This window comes from Brassica napus, unplaced genomic scaffold (assembly GCF_020379485.1).
Source record: "Brassica napus cultivar Da-Ae unplaced genomic scaffold, Da-Ae ScsIHWf_2276;HRSCAF=2934, whole genome shotgun sequence".
NCBI classification, from domain to species: Eukaryota; Viridiplantae; Streptophyta; class Magnoliopsida; order Brassicales; family Brassicaceae; genus Brassica; species Brassica napus.
In genome coordinates this window covers 238,134-262,625 of record NW_026015668.1, presented here as the reverse complement: position 1 = coordinate 262,625, position 24,492 = coordinate 238,134, and the positions used below count along the sequence as shown (strand labels likewise).

Sequence of the window (24,492 nt, the reverse complement as noted above, 5' to 3'; positions counted from 1 at the left end):
AACAAGTAGTTACAAAACCAAAAGTAATTAAGTAAACAAAACTAAACAATGAATTAATGGAATGTTGATTATTCGAAATAACCTTGGAGATAAAAGTCTATCCATTTATCCAATCGTTTTCCGTAATTACATCATCAAAGTAAGAAATATATCATGAATCTTATTTTACCAGAAAAAAGATATGAATTTATAATATAGTTACATTGGTCTATCAAAAAGAGCGATAAGAGCCGGCTTCGAGCGCTAATTATAATAACAATTATATATGTCCATAAAGCAGAAATCTATAATAACAAAACTTACACCATCTCTAACTCGACCGTCCCTATCCATCCAGCGACAGTACATATAAAATATGCATGCGCACTATGTATGTGTGTGTGTGAGAGAGAGAGATAGAGAGAGAGAGAGAGAGAGAGAGAGAGAGAGAGAGAGAGAGAGTTAATAATAATACGAGGTAGTGGCAAATTGACAATGGACGAGGAGAGTGATTCATGAAAATCCAATAAGATAGAAAAGAAAAAGGAAAGGAGTAAAATATGAAAATAAAGTCAAAGGCTAAGAGCACTTAAGGGTTTGTATTAGTTTTGGATTGGGGAGTCGGAGATTTTCGATATTTATATTCATTCATTTGATTCATCAGGAGATTTCATTACAAGGTAGTGACAAATTGACAATGGACGAGGTAGTGACAAATTGACAATGGACGAGAAGAGTGATTCATGAAAATCCAATAAGATAGAAAAGAAAAAGGAAAGGAGTAAAATATGAAAATGAAGTCAAAGGCTAAGAGCACTTCAGGGTTTGTATTAGTTTTGGATTGGGGAGTCGGAGATTTTCGATATTTATATTCATTCATTTGATTCATCAGGAGATTTCATTACAAGGAAGAATATTCAAAAAAGTTTCAGCCAAAATAATCGAGAAAATGTATTATAATGTTTATTGCATTTGTCAGGGGATGGTAAGTGTAGCTTACGATTCCACAAGGTGAGGTTGAGTAATTTAATTGAAGGATAAGTTTCCAACTAATCACACTTGTTATACTGTAATACGTTTTTGTTAACTGAAGCATTTTCTTATCCAAATCCAGGTTTCAACAAAAACGGTGTCAGCAAAATGTCTGACCAAAATACTATGCAACACATCAGTAAATCACTACATCATGTTAGTGACATTTACATATGAAATAGGCTCACTATCTGACAAAAAATGATTTATATATGTATATTTCTTTAAAATAGAGCAAAATCTGACAGAAAATACAAATAACATAACCACGCGTTAATGGTCTATTAGCAAATAGAAAAGTCACACTTTAGGGTTTTACCCGACATGTGTATAGTTCGAAACACGGCTGCTGATAGATTTGTGGTGATTATCTTGAGGAATCTTTGGGTCCAATACGAAGAAGTCCATGTCTAAGCTGTGTGTGACCACTGGTGGATTAACACGGGGTGATCACCAGCTCCTCTGGATGCCTTCGGCGGACTCCTCGACAGGCTATACCCAGATTTCCGGTGGACGGTGGTCATTAGTCGATAGTCAGATCTCTTTTGAAGACATCTGGATACCATAATCATCAAAAAATACAAATAACACGTTCATTAGTAAATCTACAACATGTATACTACATAAACAAACAAAAAAATTTAAAAATAAATCTACCAGCTGAAAATAAGTCTACTACTCTTAAGCATTGAAAAGGTTAAAATAAGTATATAACTCATATAAAATTATTGAATAATAATAATAATTCATTTTAAAGTAAATATATCTATATATATATATGTTTTATCTACTGAAAAAGTTAACGACATATTAATTTACAGTTGAATTCGGTTGACTTCTCAGTTGGGTTGAAATTACAGTCACTAACTTTATCTCTATCTCAAATATTCCTAGTTAAAAAAACAAAGCATATCACAATTCACATGTAAATACAGTTCCATCTATCGAAGTTAGAAACATAATTATTCTGATGCTGTAAAATAAATTCTGCAAAAATAGTAAACCAGTATACTCATATGTAAGAGGTGGGCATGAAGCAAATAATAGCAAAATTCTCATTATTTGTGATTTGATTTGTATTTAAAGGATATATAAACTTCTGAATTGCTTTGCTCCGAAAAGCTATGAATATCCAGAAAACCAGATATTCAAAAAGTTATAGATATTTGCAAATATTTAAAGATATTTACAAATATTTAAAGATATTTCATTCACGATACTTAATACAAGTAAATCTAAAAGTCGTTTTCAAAACATATTTTTATAAAATATAAAATAACAAGTATAAATTAATGGAGGTATATGATCCGTTAATTTCAAAAACTAATCAATTATTTATAAAACATACAAAATTTATGAAAATTGTAGTTTTATATTATTGTCTTAATTTAATAATTTTATAAGTAATTTTGTGAATAAAATTAATATAAATTATATGTTAAAATAATAATCATATAAAATTTTAAATTTTAAACTCTATATTTAATTATAGATATTCATTTATTTGTAAATAAGACGAAGCGGAGCGGATATCCGCCTCCTAAAATTTATTATTTTCGATTTGTTCCGGTATTTTTTTTTTTGGTTTAAATGTTAAGATTTATACCAAGATTTTCAGTTTTTTAGAATTGTGGCAAACCACTTATTACAAGAAAATAAGAGAGAGCAAAGACAACAGAGCAAGAATTACAGACCCGCTGGCAACAAAGAGAGATAGAGCAGGAGCAACGAAGGCGATGGCGGAGGTTGGGCGTGACGACTGATGGCAAGCAGGCGGTCCTTGATGAGACGGTCCACCCGAGAGAAGACTTCAGCAACTGATGTAGAGACTTGCTGGAAGATGCGCACGTTACGCTCCTGCCAGATGCAATACACAATTACCTGCAATATAAGCTTCAGCACAGCATCCATACCAGCAACTCCAGCGAGTTGGGGATGAGCAATAACACCAGCAAGCGCTTGGATAGAGACTGGAGCAAGCAGAACTGGACTGGCAGAGAACTTAGCCCAAATTGCTGCAACAAAAGGACATTGAAAGAAAAGATGAGAATGAGACTCTGTTCCGAAGAGACAAAGAACACACTGCGTTGGAACGTTCATGCCCCACGAAGCAAGCCGATCCCTGGTGGGAAGCCTAGCGAGAGCCACCATCCAAGTAACAAAAGAACATCTCGGTATTTTCTTCCTTGAACATCTCGGGCGTGACAATTTGTTCCGGTATTGATTCTTAATATTTGTTTTTGCTCCGGATAAGTATAGATATCTAGATTTTTCGAATCGAAACGAATAAGAAATAATATCAAATTTAAAGAATAAAATACCCAGAAAGACTTATATGGAACTATATCTTGTGTGTTGGGTACATGAATGTTAATGGCATGGTATCGATAGATACCAATTACAAAATAAGAAAATCATCTAAAATTTCTACAAGATAATTTAGAAGAAGTAGCAGCAGTCTTGAGACCAACACCAGATCTTCCCTTAATGCACTTGGGATCAAATGATAGAGTGGGCGAAGAGGGCAATGGTGATGCTGAGACAAAGAGATTTGTGATGTCTTTCAGAGGCTGTCTTCTTCTGATTCTAATTTGGATTTTGTCTTTGTCAATGGATGAAGAAGAATCAAGAGGGACTTTGACAGATATGGTGTTCATCTTTGAGTGTGAGACATTCTCTTTGTTGTTGTTTTGAGGTTTTGGATTTAGAACCGCCATTAATGTAAGAACTAGAGAGAGAAAGAAAGAGGAGAAAGATGGAATTGAGGAAGAACTGAAGAAGTTTATATGAAGTGTGTGAATAGGAGGGACTTTGAACTTGATTTGGAAGTGATGTATCTGAGATTTTTTAGAAGACTAGCTTTTTACGCGCCATTTGATTGAGAGTGTGCGGCAAGAAGAGGAGGGAACCACCACCAGGTTTTGTTTTTTTCTAACAGAAATTCAATTTTTCAAAGTTGGCCTATAATTACTAATTATATTGGGTATTATCTTCGAGCCCAAATTGTTTTTTCAGGTAATGTACACTAATTGGTGGGACCCTAAATACATACATAGTGTGTTTGATGTATTTATTTGTGCGTGTACTTTACATTCAAACCCATTTCTTTTTTGGCATGACACTAATAAAACTCGTGATTGTGGTGGTGCGAAAATAAGCCCTCATCTCAAGTCTCTTGTTCTGCATCTAGACCCGGCTCAAAAGAATGTTGGGCCCTTGGCAACATGGAGTAATTTTTTTTTCTACGTATATCTATGGTAAAAATGGAAAATTTGCCAAAATAAGAAGAAAACAGCATCTGTGTTTCTTTGGTATAATTTTTTTTTTGTCAATTTTATCCTTTCTATTTTTTCAAACTTGATGAAATAAATAGTTTTATGATTCAAAAAATTATAAAAACAATAAAAACAATCATGAAATACCTATATACACAAACTCATATTTTTTTGGCTGAAAACCTTGTTAAATTAAAATTTTAAATTATGTTCTACGAAAATTAGATTTCATCTTCTACGAAAAAATGATTTGATAGAAATCGAATTTCAAGTTAGACAAGTTAATCTACTTTCTCTATAACTAATATTCTACTTTTAGATAAAATTCTAAATATGAAGAATGTAAAGTCTACGCATTGTAAAGGTATCTACGTTTTTTCTGAATGCAGCTTACATTTGTGAACAATTCTAAAATTCCAGGAATACGAAATTTGCACACAATTCAAAAGGCTACATATATTAGAATCTGCTTACGAAATTGTTGTTTGGTTTCTACGCAGAGTAGAAAGTACATTCAACGGATAAAAAAAATCAAATTTCCAAAATTTTTGAAAGTTTAGTTATAAAAATATTTTAAAACTAATCTTAAAAATATTTTAAAACTAATCTTAAAAATATTTTAACACTAATCTTCTAACTTTCCTAAAATATGTAGAGACCGATTTCTTTGTCAAAAAAATAATTAAAAATTGATTTAACTTTTTCTTCTTTATCAAACCATAATTTTTCTATAGCGTTTCTTGTAATTTTCACAATCTTCTTCTATTATGCATATCTATACCACATGTGGTTTATGGGAACCGTAAGACTCTTCTTCTTATATTAATACACGTATTGTTACAGGCTGAGCATTGATTAATCAAATCATAACGAAATTCCCAAAAAAGATCATTCCCCAAAATTAACAATTTGCTCGAGAAAACAGATGAGCCATATTCTTAACACTGTTCATATTCATACTCATACACATCCATGTTACTTCAATTAAACTTGTTCAAGAACCAAGGAATCAACGAATAAAATTACGGTTAGGTTTAATTTGGAGATTTTCTCCCGTTAGTCGTGGGAGAGAGAGGCGGAGTTTCCGATTAAAATTAAGATTATGTTTAATTTAGGAATTTTAGTTTATTACCTTTATTATATATATATTTTTTGGTTTACCTTAATAGGTTTAGATTAATTTAAAATGTAAATATAATTATAAACTAATTTAAACAAGGGTTAATCTTAGGATTAAGAAATAAATTATACTATAAGAACAACTTCATGGCGGACAGTCTTGCACGCAGTGCACGAAAGTGATCTTCTATTGTTCTCCGTATAGATGCGGAGCAACCAGTTTAGTTTGGAGGATCTACGTGATTTTTTTTAAGTTGCCGACAAAAAAAAAAATACTAAAAGGATAAATATACTTTTTTTTTTCATTTTATTTTGGCAAGTTTCTCTTTAAAATTTTTTGGGCCCTTCTCTTTAATTTTTTTTTTACAAAGATCGGTCCCTTTATCAGTAAAATTGATACAAAAAAAATTGGGCCCTAGGTCCACGCCCAGTGAAAATAAGATAGTTCTCTCACTATCATCCGCTTTTAACTTTTTCCATTCGACTAAATGTTAACTAATTGTATTTTATGTTCAAAATAATAATAAAACACAATTCACTAGCAGTCCAAATCTACATACAATATTCCGTTTACTTATAACAGTAAAATTTCATCATTTTTGAAGTGTATCAAGCAGTCCTATATATATATCAATTCAGTTATTATTTATTAACCATACCAACAAAATAATGTTCAATATAATTTTGTATTACTAATAAATTATGGATATATAAAATATATTGATTCTTTTTTGTATAATTCAAATCGTTTATATATATATTTATAACTATTTTTTTTACAATGATATATTTTATTTGTTTTTATCAATTAAATATATATTTTGAATATATATTTTTAAAATTATGATTATTTTTTTAAATTACTAAAACCTCTAGTTATCAAATAGAAGTTATGAAATAAATAGTAATATATATAAATTTTTATATAAATTATTTTAAATTTTATAGTATTTGGACCTTTTTTATTTAATTTTACCATATTTTTTAAACTGTTAGACCCGATAAAATGGTATTTGTATTGTTATATCCGCTTGATCCACTAGATTCGTAACGGATATCCAATAGATTTGCAATCTGCTTTTCCAATTTATAGTCTAAATTTATTTTCATTAAAATAATAAAATAAGTGAAAAGATGACAGAGGAAAACAAAATAAGAGAGACGTTTTACATCCGAGAAAGTAAAAACAAATATAGGAAAAATACCCAAAACAGAGCAAAAATTTAACATGGTTGTCCTTTTAGTATGATACCATCATTAAGTTGTCCTTTTAATATAATTTCTTTTTAATCCCAAAACTAACCCTTGATAAATCAAATAAATACATTTCAAAAGTATTTAAATATTAAAAATGAATTAAAATAAAAATTTAATTAAAAATTTATATATATATATATAATTTTAAGTCAACATTTTAGAATATATTAAGAAAAATTAATAAAAATAATATATTTAAGTTTGTATATTAATATAAAAAATTTGATATAAACATTTGAATTAAAAATAAATAAATAAATAAATATATTAATAAAAATAAATGAACATATTAACAAAAATTTAATTAACATAAAGAGCACACAAATTTATTTAATATTTATTTTCTTATAAATTGTACATTTAAATTTACAAACAGATATTTCTAAAATATCGACTAAAAGTTTTTAGTCGATATTCGACAATTTTTAGTATATGTTAACTATTTTATAAATTATTAAATATCTCAAACTTTTATTAAATATTTTAAATGTTTAATCACATTTGATAAATAATTTTATACTTTAAACAGTTATAATAAGTATCACTTATATACTAATAATTTTACGATACTTATATACTTAAATTCGATTATTACTTTTAATATATAATGTTAATTAAAAATAAAATATTTTCATGCATAGCATGGACGATAACAGGAAAATCTTCAAACTTCGGGCCAAAGGCTTCTAAATTTCTTAGAGGAATATGTTTACTTGGTGGGAAAGGATTCCATTTCCAGGTTGTGCAAACTTGAAGGGTTTCTATTAAACAAATCGGTATAATCATTGGCGTCTTGGGGACACGAAATGAGGACACGGACGATCTTCATTGGCGTCTTGAGTGTCCTTAACGCTGGTGGAATTAAGCATTGGCGCTACATGTGTTTATCCTTCGCTTCTTTGGACATCTTCTTTTTTCCTTATCCACTAATTTTTTAACCCAAAATTACATATGAGAGAGATTCAAAGAGTCCGAGCACCCACAACCATAAGTCCTTAATAGAAAATCCTTAACAACACTTTTTAGAATATTTTATTATTTTATTATTTTTTCTTTTTTTGTCTGAATTTTTTTTTTTTAAAAGACTGGCTGGGCTCCCACGCGGCAGTGGAGTCCATGCACAGTGAAGAGATCATCAGAAATGGGATCCGTAAATAAAGACTGGAAGAGTCAATTGTAGCATAATCCTTAATAAAATGAGAGACCCACTAAATATTTTAATATTACTTTGCTAAGGATTTTGGCAAAAAATCCGCTGTTGCTGTTGGTCTAATAATCAAAAGAAGATTCACAAAAAGTTATCTCCGATGCCGCTATTAAAACCCGGGTCTTTCGCGTGAGAGCCAAGTATCCTAACCAGCTAGAATAAAACGGAATAGATGACCGCTTGTGTTCCGGGTTTATACTTTATACCTAACTCTTATTATCTTATTTGATGACAGGTCAAAGGAAATGAGTCATGCGATCTTAATTCAAATTCTCAGGTCTAAACACAACCAAATAGTTAGTTTTTATACATAAATTTATAATATTGTTCTTTTATAAAGTTAATGGTTTTTTTTTTGATCAAATAAAGTTAATGGTTTATAATGGTTGTTTTTATACATATATTTATAATATTGCGTTATATGGGTAAGGTTCTGTATGTGGAGTTACAAATTTTGAAAAAAAAAAATTAAAATTAAAATTTTCAAAATAAAAAAAAGGACTATTTTCGTGACAAAAAATTAAAAATGCTATTTGAGAAAATTTCCCTATATTTTTTCGTGACTATAATTTTTCTGTGACTATAATTTGATATTTTTAAATATTCTTTCGACTATTTTTGAAGAATTTTAGTGTTAAACTAAGTCTGATAAAGATGGCAAAGAGAAAACGAGAGACATGGCTAATATTTTTCCCTCTCCTTTCCCTTATACTTCCCTTCTGATATGCTAACGTCTCTGGTTTCGTCGGAACTCAAAACCCTAGATCTGCTCGCGAGGATCGAAGGTTGTCAGTTTCTGGTGCTTCTTGGAGCTGCCGCGAGATTGGTGGAGTGTTTGGCTTAGAGAGGGTCGGTTTTTAGGATTGAAAGCTTCTTCAGATTTGATTTTTTTCTTTCCAAATATCTGGTGATGCTTTCACGACGGTGGCGCGTGACATCAGGAAGCGCTTCGTCTACCATGGATCTACCTTCTGCTAAGGCGGCGTGGTCTTTTTCTATTGGTGTGAGATGGTGTTATGGGTGGTGTCTCCGATTTGGTGTTTCGAGGGTGACCATTCACTTTTGTCTGAGAAAATTTTCGTGAACTGTGGTCCTATGAGGAGGGTGCATGTGCTCTCCATCTTCGTGTGTTGGTGGAGTCTCCTGATGACGGCGCGTGTAGTCTAGTCGCTTAACAAGAGCAGACGATTCGTCTATGGTCCACTGCTGTTCAGATAAGTAACTTCACTTTTTCTGTGCTCTCCAGTCACGACATTACCATGTCAATACAATTGAAGAGCCATTTTGACGATGTTTAAAGTGTATAAGTGTACGAGGACCCGAATGCCCATGCCTATATTGGTCCATGAATTTTATTCTAATTTTGTGGTGACTGTAGCAATGTTGTGAAATGGTACGCTCGTTTAGGCTTTATTTTTCTATAGAGTGCTGGTCTCTTGTAACAGTATGGTTTAGTAGTAGAATTAAGTGGTTCAAGAGACTGTTCATCTCGTGGGATGAACTTGTTTTTGTTGCGGTGAAAATACAATGTTGGTTTAAATTTTATGCGAGGTTAAAATTTTTGTATTCACAAATTTGGTTAATGAAAGACGTAGTTGAGACAAAAAAAAACTAAGCATGATAAATATTCCCAAGTCCCAACTTGTAATCGTAATAAGTAGATAACACAGGGGTAAATATGGAATTTAGAAAAAAGCGCCTGAACTTTAATCGGAATCCTCTAAAACCCTAAAGCGCCAAGCTTTCACTCTCTTCCCTGGTCGTCCTCCTAAGCTTCGATTCTGGAGCTCACTCTTTCTTCAATGGCGTTAACCAGCAACAAAGTCCCTTCTTTACGCCTTATACCCACCACCGGAAAACTCTTAAACCCATCAAAATCGCTCTCGTTGGCTTCTTATCATCATCCGCTTCCCAGAGTTTCATTATCTCTCTCTTCCGCTGCTTCTCTGAAGCTCACGACTTCAAGAAAGGTAAGGCCTTTTCTAATGGGTTTGTCTCGAAAATGCAAATTTAACTGTTCCGATGGCGAATCGATACTCTAGGTGGTAGCAATGGCAGTGGAAGGTTCGAGAGATTTGGAGATGTCGAACTTAACGGCGTTATCGCCTTTGGACGGACGTTACTGGGGGAAAGTTAAGGACTTGGCTTCCTCAATGAGCGAGTTTGGTTTGATTTACTTCAGAGTACTTGTTGAGGTATATAAGGGAAATGTTTATGTTCTGCTTCATTGATTGATTGATGTTTGTGTTGTTCTAATTCGCACGTGCTTATGTTTGGTTTAGATTAAATGGCTTATTAAGCTTTCAAAGATTCCTGAAGTCTCTGAAGTTCCAAGCTTTAGTAAAGAAGCTGAGGTTTACTTGCAAGGGATTATCGATGGGTTTAGCGTGGATGATGCGTTGGAAGTTAAGAAGATTGAGAGAGTAACGAATCATGACGTGAAGGCTGTGGAGTATTTCTTGAAACAAAAGTGTGAATCTCATCCAGAGATTGCTAAGGTTACAAGCCTCTCTCTTTCTCTCTTGGTCCAAGTTCTTACGGTTTGGGTTAAGTTTCTCTGTCTTTTGAATCATTTCAGGTTCTTGAGTTTTTTCATTTTGCTTGCACGTCTGAGGACATCAACAATCTATCACATGGTTTGATGCTTCAAGAAGCACTTAGCTCGGTTATACTTCCAGCCATGGATGACCTGATCAAGTCAATCTCTCTGATGGCTAAGGAGTTTGCATATGTCCCCATGCTTTCAAGAACTCATGGCCAGGTCAATCTCCAAAGATAAATACACCATTTTTTTCTACAGTAATTCGTTTTTATCCATCCCTTTGTTAAAGCAATGGTCAAAACTAAAATTGCAGCCAGCTTCACCTACAACACTAGGGAAAGAAATGGCGATATTCGCTGTGAGGTTAAGCGAAGAGAGAAGATATCTTTCAGAAACTAAGATCAAGGGCAAATTTGCTGGTGCCGTTGGGAACTACAACGCTCACATTTCAGCATATCCTAATATCGACTGGCCTCATGTTGCAGAGGAGTTTGTTACTTCTCTCGGATTGACCTTTAACCCATACGTCACTCAGGTATATACTTACTATATAGTTTTTATCTTTATTACATTTTTCCGCATATATCATTGACTGAGTGATTGTTCTCATTGTTTTTTTGCAGATTGAGCCTCATGACTATATGGCTAGACTCTTTAATACAATCAGCCAGTTCAACAATATCTTAATTGATTTCGACAGAGATATATGGAGCTACATATCTCTAGGTTACTTTAAGCAGATAACTAAAGCTGGTGAGATCGGATCATCCACAATGCCTCACAAAGTGAATCCTATTGACTTTGATAACAGTGAAGGGAACCTAGGTAAAGCTAACGCTGAGCTTATTTTCCTCAGCATGAAGCTTCCCGTTTCTCGAATGCAGGTTTGAGCATTGTATCCTTATGTATATCTCTCTTAGAGCAATGGGAGCCTGATAACAAAATGTACAAATGTGCAGCGTGACTTAACCGATTCGACTGTATTGAGAAACATGGGTGGAGCTTTAGGACACTCTCTTCTTGCTTACAAGAGCGCCATACAGGGAATCAGGAAGCTTCAGGTATTATTATTACCGTATCCCCTAAGAAAGGTTTTCACTTGTCATAATTGGCTAAAAAATGTTTCTTGGTGTATAGATTAATGAAGGTCGGTTAAAAGAAGATTTGGATCAAACTTGGGAAGTTCTCGCTGAACCCATACAAACTGTAAATCTCTCTCGATTCTTTTGTAACGATCTAGCTATCTCACTGATTCACGGTATTGTCTTTAAAGGTTATGAGGAGATATGGAGTTCCGGAGCCGTATGAGAAGCTGAAGGAGCTGACAAGAGGGAGAGCTGTGAATGAAGAAAGTATAAGAGAGTTTATAAAAGGTTTGGATTTGCCTGCAGAAGCAAAATCTCAACTTTTGAAGTTAACTCCACACACCTATGTTGGTACTGCTGCTGCGTTGGCTTTGGCCGTCGATGAAGCTCTGCACTTGTGACAGTGATGATGATCAGTGATCATATCGGTGAGAAGGTTGTGCTGTTGTACTATTACTCTTCTCCAGATGAAATAGGAAGAAGTAGCGAAGAACAAAGAGTCAGATTGATGAGTTCTACGTTGTCGTTTTGAGTTACATGTCATATGAAAATAATTTTTTTACATTGGAGTTAAATAATAAAGAATTTCAAATTATTTTCTTTTCATTTGACTGGTTTAGATTTTTTATAATCAAGTGTTTGTTAATCAAAATCCAGGCAAATGTAAAATGCAAAGAGTAGTTAAGTACATTGTCCCATAAACAAAATTGATTAGGAATTTTTGTCTTATTCAGAGTTTATAGTCATTCAGAATTATAACCAAACCATACCTAAAACTCGAACTGACCCAACCAAATTTTAAAGTGAAATAACTGAACTAACCGAAATAAACCGAATTTATTTGAAATTTCAAGAAAATTAAACTAAATTTAACCGAAATCAAAATTTTCATCAAAATTTTCAAATTTTGGACTAACCGAATACCGAACCAAACTTGATTTCAGATTAATTTGGTAAAACTTATGTTGAACCGAATTAACAGAAAATCAAACTATCCGAGCTAACCGAACTCACATGCCTAATTCTATTTATTGTTACCATTTACATGAACACATACGTTTTACCATGTCTCATGTCAAATAAAGTTTACAAGATCTACGTAGATCTATTTATTGTTACCATTTTTACATGTACACATATGTTTATCATGTCCTACGTTGCACGGAAGCTTCATCGGACGTCCGCTTCCCGCTTCGGAACCGGAATCGGAATCAGAACCTTGTGGAAGCTTACGGAATCTCGCTTCCAGAACGCTTCCAAAATATTCTTTTTAAAAACACGTTGGAAACTTATGATTCCGTTTTGAAATCACGCTTCCGTTCTTTAAAAAAAATACAAGGTTGAATATCAATAAAAATATAATCGTAGTTATTAATTTCTGTAAAATCAAAATTTTAATAGTAATGAATAGAGAGGATATAAATATATAAATATTAAAATTAATACTATAAATTATCTTTATGTATTGAGGTTTTTTCTAAACATATATCATATATTCAAATATATTGTGTCAATTATTTATGAAGCATTAACAATAATTAATATAATAATTTCTTTTAAACTTAATTTATGTCTATTTTCATAGTTTTAATATGAAATCATTACAAAATTATTACAAATGAATAAATAATTTATTTAAATTTATAACTTATAATTTTTAGTCCTAATTTTTTTAAAGAAAATCTTATATTTTAATATATATATACATACATATGGATATACGCTTCCAATACGTACCCGCTTCCTAATTTTTCAAAAAATCTCGTTTCTGCGCTTCCATACGCTTCCGCTTCCGCGTACCCGCTTCCGTTTCCATGTAACATAGATCATGTCTTCTTTTTTTTTGTAACACTATCATGTCTAGTCTCAGAAAAAAAAATCATTAGGTTTATTTTAGAGTTGGTAAGATGTATATTAGGTCTCAATCCCTTCAATATTTTTAACAACAGTATTGTTATTTATTCATAAAAAGTACAAACAATAACCAGAAATACATTGAACATAATTAATCTGAAAGAACAAAAACATTTAGAAAGTAAAAACTGAATAATACTTCTCTATAAGAGGTCTTGTTATCTGAGCTTCAAACAAATTAACTTGTTAGTTTGCTTCTGCATATTCACTCTTGATCCCATACGATTTTCAAGTTCGGCTATCACCCATAAGATGAAACTCCAAACTTTATATCATAACATAATCACTACAATACCAATTTTTTTTGTTGTATAACATTGGCCCACTCCAAATTTAGATCTAAAAGTGTCTTTCTATAAAGAACCCAATGTATTAGTTCTTTTGAAAAGAATAAAAATTGAAGTTACCAATTTTCAATGGCTGTAGAAACATCACCGTACAACAAAAGTAGTACATCTTCAGTTACGAACCGTTGTCTCCTCCATAGAAGTTTCCATAGTTTCATCAATAAATCAGTTTTGCTCATATTCATATACCACATATATTGTATCCAAATATGAGCATTAACCGATTCTTCCTTTCGTGTTGCAAGTCTCTTCGCTTGGCTATCAAACTTTCGTCATCAAACTTTAATAGCCAAAAGTAACAAGCCATCTTCAAATCATCATATAATTTTTCTGACGGATTATCTTCCACCAGTAGAAGGAAGATGAAAACACGTTTAAGATAGCATCTCATAAGATTTGGAATCGATTTTCTTAAAATCTGATCCAAAAACCATAGAAATTGGCCATCGGTCATGGGTATAAAGACCACGTCGGAGATAGAAGATGCATAATGGATGCAACCGTGCAACATCTCACAAACCTAAGCCCGCGCGCAAGTAACGCGCAAGTAAAACGTTCATTCAAGAGTCATAAATCGGCAAAGCAAAAATTGGCCCCTAGAAACAAGAAAGGTACATCTCACCCGAATCAAAGATTTAGCGTTTCCAAATGGAGATCGGAATAGATCTAGAATGATCAATTTACAAAACGGATCAAAAGACATCTCCAGGATCATCAACGGTGTAGAATCAACCAAAGAAACAATGTTGTATTCTTCATTAAACAATTCCGGTGAAGAAACAAAAATTAATAGGAAAGACTGGTTCGTACGGAGTTGTTGGTACATACTCCCTCATTCATTTGTCTTCTTCCTCATCGCTTAAGACTAGGCATTCATTAAATGACGCAAATGGTAGAAAATCAGTGAGAAAGGCATGAATTGAGGCATAATAAAATCATTGCCTTTCTGATTGCAGGGCCTTCGGGTAGCCGTTCGGATTCGGATAGGGCATTCCGGATTTTCGGGTATTTCGGTATAGAGGCGTAGAACCCGTTCGGGTATTTTTGAACGTCGGGTCGGGTTCGGATATTTTTAGTTCGGATTCGGTTATTTCAGATCGGGTTTGGATATTTAGATTTTGAAAAAAAAAATTAAAATTTTCATTTCTCAAATTCTTGTATTTAAAATTATAACTTTCACTTAACTATTTTTATTTTATTTCTAATAGATTGAATGGTTAATAGATTTGGACATAATATTTTAAAACTAAAAAGACGTTAATTTGATTATTGTTTTTAAATTTTGGATGTAACTTTTTATTAATTCTTGAAATAAAAAGTTTGACATGCATTTTAAGTGAGTAGCAAATCATTTTTTCCGTAATGGTATGTATATCATATGAACTTAAAGTATGTGTAGTATCAATATAAATATTTTATATAAAATGAGAGATGTAAACTAGAAATATAAGGTTAATTATACATATGTTCGGTTTTCTTCGGATATCCATTCGGGTTCGGATATTACCTGTTCGGGTTCGGATATTACCCGTTCGGGTTCGGATATCCAATCTCTTCTAATTTAATACCCGTTCGGATATTTTGCTACTTTGGTTCGGATTTCGGTTCGGATTTTTCGGATCGGGTTCGGGTGCGGCTTCGGATATCGAGTAAAGTGTCCACCCCTAGTCTCAATCCCTTCAATTATTCAACTAAAACACCAAAAGTCTAAAAACATGTGGCTATCAATAATCTCACATCTACTCCATAGTTCCTAAAACATTAACTGAAAATGTCATAAAATTAAAACGACAATTTATTAGTACCATAAGTAACATTTTACAAAATATCTTCCTACATATTGCTATCATTTTATTTATGGAAAGTTTCCTAGTTATTTGATTTGACCAAAGCTATCAATTAAATTGAAAAAAATATTCGATACAACCATAATATATATTCTGCAAGTGTATTTGTTCTGCGTTTACCAATTCATGGCGGCCACAAACCTCGAGACATCGTCAAACTCAAACATGTTTGTTCTCTAATCTTTCCAACGACTTTCAAAATATATATGCTTAGTCATTGCATTTTAGTAAATAACAAATCATTTCAATAAGGTTTTCGTCGCTACCCACCATCCCCGTGTTATCATTTCATTTCATTACAAAACACAACTACACATCAATCATCATATCGTATCATCTTTACAACATCTCTCTAAGGTTTTTATTACATCGATCAAAGATTTCAGTTTTCTTATTTATTTCATTTCTGTGTTTCACAAATAAATAAAAAATGGGAGGGTACAGAGCCGACGATGACTATGATTACCTCTTTAAACTAGTCTTGATCGGAGATTCTGGCGTCGGAAAAACTAACCTCTTATCTCGGTTCACTAGAAATGAATTCAGTATCGAGTCAAAGTCAACCATCGGTGTCGAATTCGCTACGAAAAGCGTTCACGTCGACGAGAAAATCATCAAAGCTCAGCTTTGGGATACCGCCGGTCAAGAAAGGTAAATGTTTTGTTTTTTCTTTTTGTTCTCGTTATCAGAATCGGATTTGAGATTTATGAGACCATGATCAGTTTTAAGTTAATTTTAATAAATATAAGTTCTATAATTTGGAGACCATGCAACTTATATATAATATTTATTTAAAATTCGCAAACTATTGTGAATGTTACATCCGATTGTGCTCAAAAACCGTCTTGTTTGTTATTGAGAAATAATGTTTTGTTGATAAATAGATACAGAGCTATCACGAGTGCATATTACAGAGGAGCAGTAGGGGCTCTTCTAGTATACGACATAACTCGACACATAACGTTCGAGAACGTCGAACGATGGCTCAAGGAGCTTCGAGACCATACTGATGCCAATATTGTGATCATGCTTGTTGGAAACAAAGCTGATCTTCGTCACCTTCGTGCTGTTCCCACAGAAGAAGCTAGATCGTTTTCTGAAAGAGAGAACATGTTCTTCATGGAGACTTCTGCTCTTGATGCTACAAATGTTGAGCAAGCTTTCACTCATGTCTTGACTCAGATCTATCGTGTTATGAGCCGTAAGGCTCTTGATGGTACTGGAGACCCAACGTATTTGCCTAAAGGACAGAGTATTGATATTGTAAGCAAGGATGATGTTACTGCTGTTAAATCCTCTGGTTGTTGCTCAGGTTGAGATTATGGTTTAAGGTTGGTTTTGGTACACAAATCGCATTTGTCTGGAATTAAACATCGGTCTGGTTAGTAAGGCCGTTTTAGTCTGAACGTAAACTGAACTGAACCGAAATATCGCGGTTAGACTTCAGTTATAGTTTACCGAAAAACTTTGAAATGTGTATCCCTAAACATGTTACTTAAATTTGTACTAATGATTCTTTTTATATGCTTGGCAGTACTTTGTTTAGCAATTGAGATCTTGTTTTCTATATAGTTTTGTATCTTTTGATTATGAGATTTTGTTGCAAACAAATGCTTTACGTAGTTACCACTCAATCTTAATTATTAGTCTAACGAACCACGTATACTCATTTTATATTTTATCAAATGTTATGCATGCATTGCAAAATAAAAGAGATAACCAAACCAAAGTGTAACCGAACTAATTCCGACCGATCTGAACCAAACCTGAAAAGAACCAATTCTGGTGACTAGCTCTTGGACTAAACATTCTGGTGTAACATGTGGTTATGATTTCTCATCCCACATGAACAGTCGACTTGAAATGAAGTTGAAACCAAGAGTTTGGTAGTAAGAAAACAAGATACCAAGATACCTAATCGTAATGTAATGGGACATTATTGACTCGTCCATCAGGAACTCTGGACATTTTTTTTTTGAAACACATTCATTTCACTAAATACACTCGCCAATGTTTGTTGGGGCCATTAATATAATTTCAGCACATAAAATCTGCTCGGACATTTTTTTTTTTTTTTTTTTTTGAAACACATGCTTTCATTCATTCAATGCTCTAAACATTGTTTGGTGAGGCCATTAAGGCTAGCTCAGCAGACAAAACCTGCTTAGCCAAAGAGTCTGTTCGGATATTACCCGCGGTAAAATATAAGTAAAATAAATTTCTTACATATGCTTGCGGAATCTCAAATTCTACAATCCTAGATTTTTGGGGAAGATCATCTACGAGCTTCTAGCTACATTAAGTGAACATATTAAAAAAAGAAGTAAAAAGTGAACATAATAATTTGCCAAACCCCGAAAAAAAGAAAGAAAAGTTACCTTGTTCCACACGGGGCCAAGTTAGTAGGTCCACCGTTATGACAAGATCTTTCCTTCCAAGTCTCATCAATGACATTGGGATGTTTATTGTGTTGAAAAACTGGACCGGATAGAGCAAGGTCGCAGCTAATAATTTGAGAAATAGTGTAATAAATATAACACCGGATTTAACTTGGAAAACCCCAAAAGGTAAAAACCACGGACAAGGTAGAAAAATTTATTACGAGAAAAATAATAGGAGTTACAATCTCTCAATTATAACGGAGAAATCGATTAATAATTTTCTCGTTATAATAGGAGAAAATACCCAAACTCTCTAAATAATTTTCTCTCAACCCGATCCCAAATACCCGTAAGAGATTGTAGAATTTTTTTTTCTCTCTCTCTCTCTCTCACGTTCTTCTTCTTCTTCACTTCTCTTTGTAATTTTGATTTTGGGATGAATGTGAGGTGATGGCATGGCTTGGTATTTATAGAGATTATGAGGATTGGTAGGTGCCTACAAGAGTTGATAAACTCATTTCCATTTACGGCCACCGTCCAAGCCGTAATCACCGTCCAAGCCGTAATCACCGTCCAAGCCGTGATCACCGACCATCATTTTGTAAATGTGTTTTAACAATCTCCCACTTGAAGATTTGATTGAGGATCAATCGGATCTTCACACCATTCTTTCTACCTTGTCATTCCATGTTGCTTACGTCTCCTTCAGGCCACAAGAGGATCGACACCAAATAAACTTGTCAGTAGTGACTGCTTTTGTCATAAAGTCTGCTACGTTTTCTTTTGTATGAATCTTCTGCATATCCACCGTGCCCTCTTCCACTTTCTCACGAACGAAGTGATACTGGACTCTTATGTGCTTGGTTTTTGAATGAAAGGCTGGATTCCTTGCAAGATGCACGGCACTCTGACTGTCACAAAAAAGAGAAATTTTCTCTTGTTTGTGCCCGAGTTCCTCCATTACCATCTTCAACCACATCGCCTCTTTACTAGCTTGTGTAGCTGCTACATACTCTGCTTCAGTTGTCGATGTAGCCACAATTGACTGTAGTTTTGAAACCCAACTTACAGTTCCACTAGCGAGTGCAAACACATAACCGGTTATGGATTTGCTTTTATCTAGATCGCCTGCATAATCTGAATCAACATAGCCTCTGACAACAAAGTCTGATCCTCCATAACATAATGCAACATCCGAGGTTCCTTTAATGTACCGTAAAATCCTTTTTACGGCATTCCAATGCTCTTTGCCAGGATTCGCCATGTACCGACTTACTACTCCCACTGCTTGTGCAATGTCTGCTCGTGTACAAATCATTGCGAACATTAAGCTCCCCACTACTGATGCATACGGTACTCGAGACATTTGCATCCTTCCTTCTTCACTGCTAGGACTCATACCGGAGGATAACTTGAAATTAATAGGAAGTGGGGTAGAGATTGGCTTACAATCTTGCATGTTGAACCTCCGCAAGATTTTCTTCAAATAATTCTTCTGTGACAGCCAAATCTTCCTATTATTTCTGTTTCGGTGAATTTGCATCCCTAGAATCTTGTTTGCTGGTCCCAAGTCCTTCATCTCGAACTCCCTAGCCAACTGTGCCTTCAATTCATTGATACGATCATTGTTGGGGCCTGCTATCAACATGTCGTCTACATATAACAGCAGAGTAATGAACTCTGTTTCACTAAACCTCTTGAAATATGCACAAGGTTCTGCATGTAGTCTGTTATATCCAAGGCTCATGATGAAGGAATCAAATCTCTTGTACCAACATCTTGGCGCCTGCTTTAGACCGTACAAAGATTTGTTTAACCTGCAAACCAAGTTGTCCTTTTCTTTTTCTTCAAAACCTTCTGGTTGGAGCATATAGATTTCTTCCTCAAGATCTCCATGAAGAAACGTTGTTTTCACATCTAGTTGCTCTAGATGTAAGTCAAATGTAGCACACATTGCCAACAGTATCCGAACTGTAGTAAGTCGAACCACAGGTGAAAAAATTTCATTGAAGTCATTGCCTTCTTTCTGAGCATATCCTTTCACCAGCAATCTAGCACGATACCGCTCCACTTGGTCATCACCATTTCGCTTGATCTTATAGACCCATTTGTTTCCAATGGCTTTTCTTCCTTGCGGTAATGGTACGAGCTCCCAAGTTTTATTTTTATGTAGAGCTTCAATTTCTTCTTGCATTGCTTCCACCCACTGAGAAACATCTGGACTGCTCATTGCTTCTTGGATATTTGATGGCTCTCCGTCCTCAGTTAAAAGACAATATGCAACATTGCAGCTCAGATCATAATCCTTGTGCCAAGCTGGTGTAGTTCTTACACGTTTTCCTTTACCAAGTTCTTCTTCCAACTCGGCAGGTTCGGCTTCCTCGTGTTCTGGTGTTGCTCTAGAAGAATTCTCCTTTTCCACTTGTACTGCTACAGTCTCGGACCTTTCTTTTGAACTGCTTCTTTCTTCTTCGATCTTCTTATCTTCTGTGAAGATAACATCTCTGCTGATTATAACCTTGTGGGCAGTGGGATCCCACAGGCGATACCCCTTTACTCCATCAGCATATCCCAAGAACACACACTTTCTAGACTTTGGATCTAGCTTTGTAGTTTCTTGGTTATTGTACATTACGTACACTGGACTCCCAAATATATGGAGGTCTGAATAGTCGACGGGCTTTCCTGTCCACATCTCCATCGGTGTTTTCAACTCAATTGCAGTTGATGGCGACCGATTTATCACATAACAGGCGGTGTTGACTGCTTCTGCCCAGAATTTCTTCTCTAAGCTTGCAGCTCCCATCATTGCTCTTGTTCTTTCTAACAGAGTCCTGTTCATCCGCTCTGCCACTCCATTTTGTTGAGGAGTGTATGATGTAGTGAACTGCCTTTTGATGCCTTCTACTTTGCAGAATTGGCTAAATACATCACCAGTATATTCACCTCCATTATCTGTCCTCAAACACTTGATCTTCTTCTCAGATTCAAGTTCCACCCGTGCTTTGAAAACTTTGAAAACTGAAAACACATCTGCCTTACTCTTGATAGGATACACCCAACATCTTCTGGAGTAGTCATCGATGAAGGACACGAAGTACTTCGCTCCTCCTAGTGATATAACTGGTGCTTGCCACACATCGGAGTGAACCAATTCTAGAATAACTTTACTTCTAGAATTTGACGTGCTAAACTTCAACCGATGCTGCTTGCTTGTCACACAATGCTCACAAAAGGATAGTGATACCATTGTGAGACCCGGAAGTAACTTCTTCTCTGCAAGAATTTTCATGCCTTTTTCAGACATATGCCCAAGTTTCTGATGCCACACCATAGTAGCTTTCTCACTGGAACTGCTTGAAGCAACAGATGCTTCTGATTCTGACAGAGTTTCTCCTCTTAACATGTATAACTTCGCAGCTATCTTCTCTCCTTTCATAAGCACAAGTGCTCCTCTAATTACTTTTAAAGTGCCATTTTCAACTTCAACTTTGCAACCAAGATCATCAAGTTGCCCCACAGATAGTAAATTCTTTTTCAGGCCTTCCACGTGTCGCACCTCATGAATAGTACAAACTGTACCATCATACATCTTCAGTTGAATGGATCCAGTGCCAACAATCTTAAGTTCGTGATCATTGCAACTGTACACAGATCCTCCTGAGATGGGTTCATAATGATGGAACCATTCTCTTCTAGACGTCATGTGATATGTAGCTCCTGAGTCGAACAACCATATATCAGCGAACCTTCTTCTATTTTCGCTTGAAATTGCTGCTTCACAACATAGCGCGATTCCATTATCTGAAGTGTTTGCGACATTTCCTTGAGGGTTGGAATTCCTTAATTCCCAACAATCCTTCTTCAAGTGACCCTTCTTGCCACAGTGGTAGCATTTAAAAGTCTTCTTACTTCTTGACTTTGATCTACCATGTTTGTGACTCCCACTTGAGTTGTGTTCCATTGATCTTCCTCTCATCACCGTTAATGCCTCTACTTGTGAATTTTCTCGTCTGTCTTCCTTACTTTTGCGCCGACTTTCTTCTTCTAGAACCGCAGCTGCAACATCGTCAAAGACTAGACTGTCGGTGGAGACATTATTTGTTAAGTTGATGATGAGTTGATCATATGAATCCGGTAGACTTTGAAGTAGAAGCTCAGCACGTTCTTGTGATTCTACTTTATAACTCAACGAAGTGAGTTGAGAAAATAAAGTATTCAAGGTGTTGATGTGCTCCGTCACTGAAGTAGATTCTCCCATTCGAAGGGTATAAAGCTTCCTCTTGAGGAAAATTTTATTGTGGAGCGAATTGGCCTCGTACAATTTTGCAAGGTGATCCCATATCTCCTTTGCAGTCTTCATCTCCTCTATGCTTGACAACACTCCATCTGCAAGGGCAAGATGAAGATTTGCCATAGCATTCCCATCCATCTCGTTCCATTTATCATCATCTGTGTATGTAGCCGGTCTTGCACTAATGGCCGCTAAACAACCATCTTTTCTCAAGATAGCCTTCATCTTCAACTTCCACAGCGCAAAGTTACTGCCGTTAAATTTTTCGATCTCAAATTTTGCCGCCATTGCTTCTTCCAGAACCTATGCTCTGATACCACTTGTTGAAAAACTGGACCGGATAGAGCAGGGTCGCAGCTAATAATTTGAGAAATAGTGTAATAAATAGAACACCAGATTTAACGTGGAAAACCCCAAAGGGTAAAAACCACGGACAAGGTAGAAGAATTTATTACGAGAAAAATAATAGGAGTTACAATCTCTCAATTATAACGGAGAAATCGATTAATAATTTTCTCGTTATAATAGGAGAAAATACCCAAACTCTCTAAATAATTTTCTCTCAACCCGATCCCAAATACCCGTAAGAGATTATAGAATTTTTTTTTTTTCCTCTCTCTCTCTCACGTTCTTCTTCTTCTTCTTCTTCACTTCTCTTTGTGATTTTGATTTTGGGATGAATGTGAGGTGATGACATGGCTTGGTATTTATAGAGATTATGAGGATTGGTAGGTGCCTACAAGAGTTGATAAACTCATTTCCATTTACGGCCACCGTCCAAGCCGTAATCACCGTCCAAACCGTAATCACCATCCAAGCCGTAATCACCGTCCAAGCCGTGATCACCGACCATCATTTTGTAAACGTGTTTTAACATATTGTTTCGTACACTAGACAATTCCCATTTTCATAATATTCTGCTTTATATTCTTCTTCTTTTTTCTTGTTTTTTCTTTTTTGAGAAATGCTTTATATTCATGCGGATTTATTATTTCTTATGAAATGCAGCAAAGCGATAAATCAAGCAAAGATTAAATTATTATGGACATCCAAATAATGTGAAAGTTGAAAGTAAATGTCAGAATTAAAATTACTCAAATCGGTAGAATAATACGAGCAAAATATGTGACGTGCAGGTCTCAATGCGTGTCTTATATGACTTTCGTCTTTCGTAATCTGCGTTAGTTATAAACTATGCAACAATTATCTAATAATTTATTTGTTTCTACAGGGAGTTACACTTTGCGTTACCAAACAGTTTTTTTGGTGCAACGTTACCAAACAGTTTCAACCGAGTAATAATTTATCTAAATTTTGTTACCCAGACGGCTAGACCTTACTTGACCTCCACGATGTAACTATCAGTCTTATTAAAAGAAATTATGAGATACTCGAAAGATTCTCAAGTCACACAAGCAAATATGATCATGATCGAAGTTATTAATATAATTTGAACCATGCGTCGGGTGGTAGCATGGCGTTTCAGCGTCGCAAAGCGAACTGAGTTCGAATCCGACTACATTCAGATATTCCTAACACGTGGCCATCGGTGATTTAACATTCTCTCGGGAAACGGTTTACCATTTTTTTATTAATATAAACAGTAGAATATATATTACTATAGGACGCTCGCCTCATTGACATTTGACACAGTCCAAATAAGAATTGTTGGGGTTTGTTAAAGCTCATGTTCAACTCTATATTATCCGATTAGTACAATATTGTCCACTTTGGACCTAATTGACAAGCACAAATAAATTTACTTTTGGTTTCCTTCCCAAAAGGCCTTGTACTATTAGACTTGGACATCTCTTTATTATATATTAGACACTTTTTGTCTAATTTTCCAATGTGAGATTTAGTTTGTTATCTCACAAGAATCTCATTATGGTTTTATGAAATCAATTAATCTGAACATGAAAAGATATAAAAGATTTAGAAACAACATGGAGGATTGTTAATGCGATAGTTGTATTCATCACACATGTCAGGAAGCTCCATGGAAACTCAAAATATTATATTCAAATACACGTATCAGAATACTAAATGATTATCTAAAACACGAATACTAGTCTCATCTTAAATAAAAAAGGTTGTGCCAGATAAACATACTTCACTTATTAAACGAAGACTTTGTTTAGTCTCAAAGGTTACTTGCAAGGCATAAGAAAAAAAATGCAAAGTAGCTTCTCGCACCTCTCTTATATATCCTC

General features: G+C 34.5%; 4 protein-coding genes across 6 annotated transcripts; 3 read left to right on the top strand and 1 right to left on the bottom strand.

Annotated features, from left to right (window-relative positions):
- Positions 1-400: 400 nt before the first annotated feature.
- LOC125600460 lies at positions 401-3,893 on the top strand (the record flags this gene model as incomplete). Its single annotated transcript, XM_048773167.1, is given in 2 exon segments — positions 401-440; positions 3,760-3,893. Coding segments are annotated over 2 exon segments (174 nt in total), but the record flags the coding sequence as incomplete, so codon positions are not given.
- On the bottom strand, positions 3,348-3,786 carry LOC111213608. The gene has a single exon (XM_022715399.2). The coding sequence runs from the start codon at positions 3,726-3,728 to the stop codon at positions 3,426-3,428; it is 303 nt and encodes a 100-aa protein (XP_022571120.1). The 5' UTR covers positions 3,729-3,786; the 3' UTR covers positions 3,348-3,425.
- Positions 3,894-9,485: 5,592 nt separating the features above from the next.
- Positions 9,486-12,102, top strand: LOC106407082 (adenylosuccinate lyase-like). Of its 2 annotated transcripts, none has more exons than XM_048773177.1 (9): positions 9,486-9,839; positions 9,912-10,064; positions 10,152-10,367; positions 10,448-10,630; positions 10,725-10,946; positions 11,035-11,295; positions 11,371-11,472; positions 11,549-11,617; positions 11,685-12,102. In XM_048773177.1, exons 1-9 carry the CDS (start codon positions 9,672-9,674, stop codon positions 11,895-11,897), a joined length of 1,587 nt encoding a protein of 528 aa, XP_048629134.1. In that variant the 5' UTR covers positions 9,486-9,671; the 3' UTR covers positions 11,898-12,102. The 2 variants fall into 2 exon arrangements, with proteins under 2 accessions (XP_048629134.1, XP_048629135.1); XM_048773178.1 differs by having other exon boundaries at positions 9,487-9,839; positions 11,549-11,558.
- A 3,589-nt stretch (positions 12,103-15,691) lies between these two features.
- LOC125600464 (ras-related protein RABA1e-like) lies at positions 15,692-17,194 on the top strand. Of its 2 annotated transcripts, none has more exons than XM_048773170.1 (3): positions 15,692-15,771; positions 16,049-16,255; positions 16,489-17,194. In XM_048773170.1, exons 1-3 carry the CDS (start codon positions 15,731-15,733, stop codon positions 16,919-16,921), a joined length of 681 nt encoding a protein of 226 aa, XP_048629127.1. In that variant the 5' UTR covers positions 15,692-15,730; the 3' UTR covers positions 16,922-17,194. The 2 variants fall into 2 exon arrangements, with proteins under 2 accessions (XP_048629127.1, XP_048629128.1); XM_048773171.1 differs by having other exon boundaries at positions 15,712-15,771; positions 16,139-16,255.
- Positions 17,195-24,492: the final 7,298 nt, after the last annotated feature.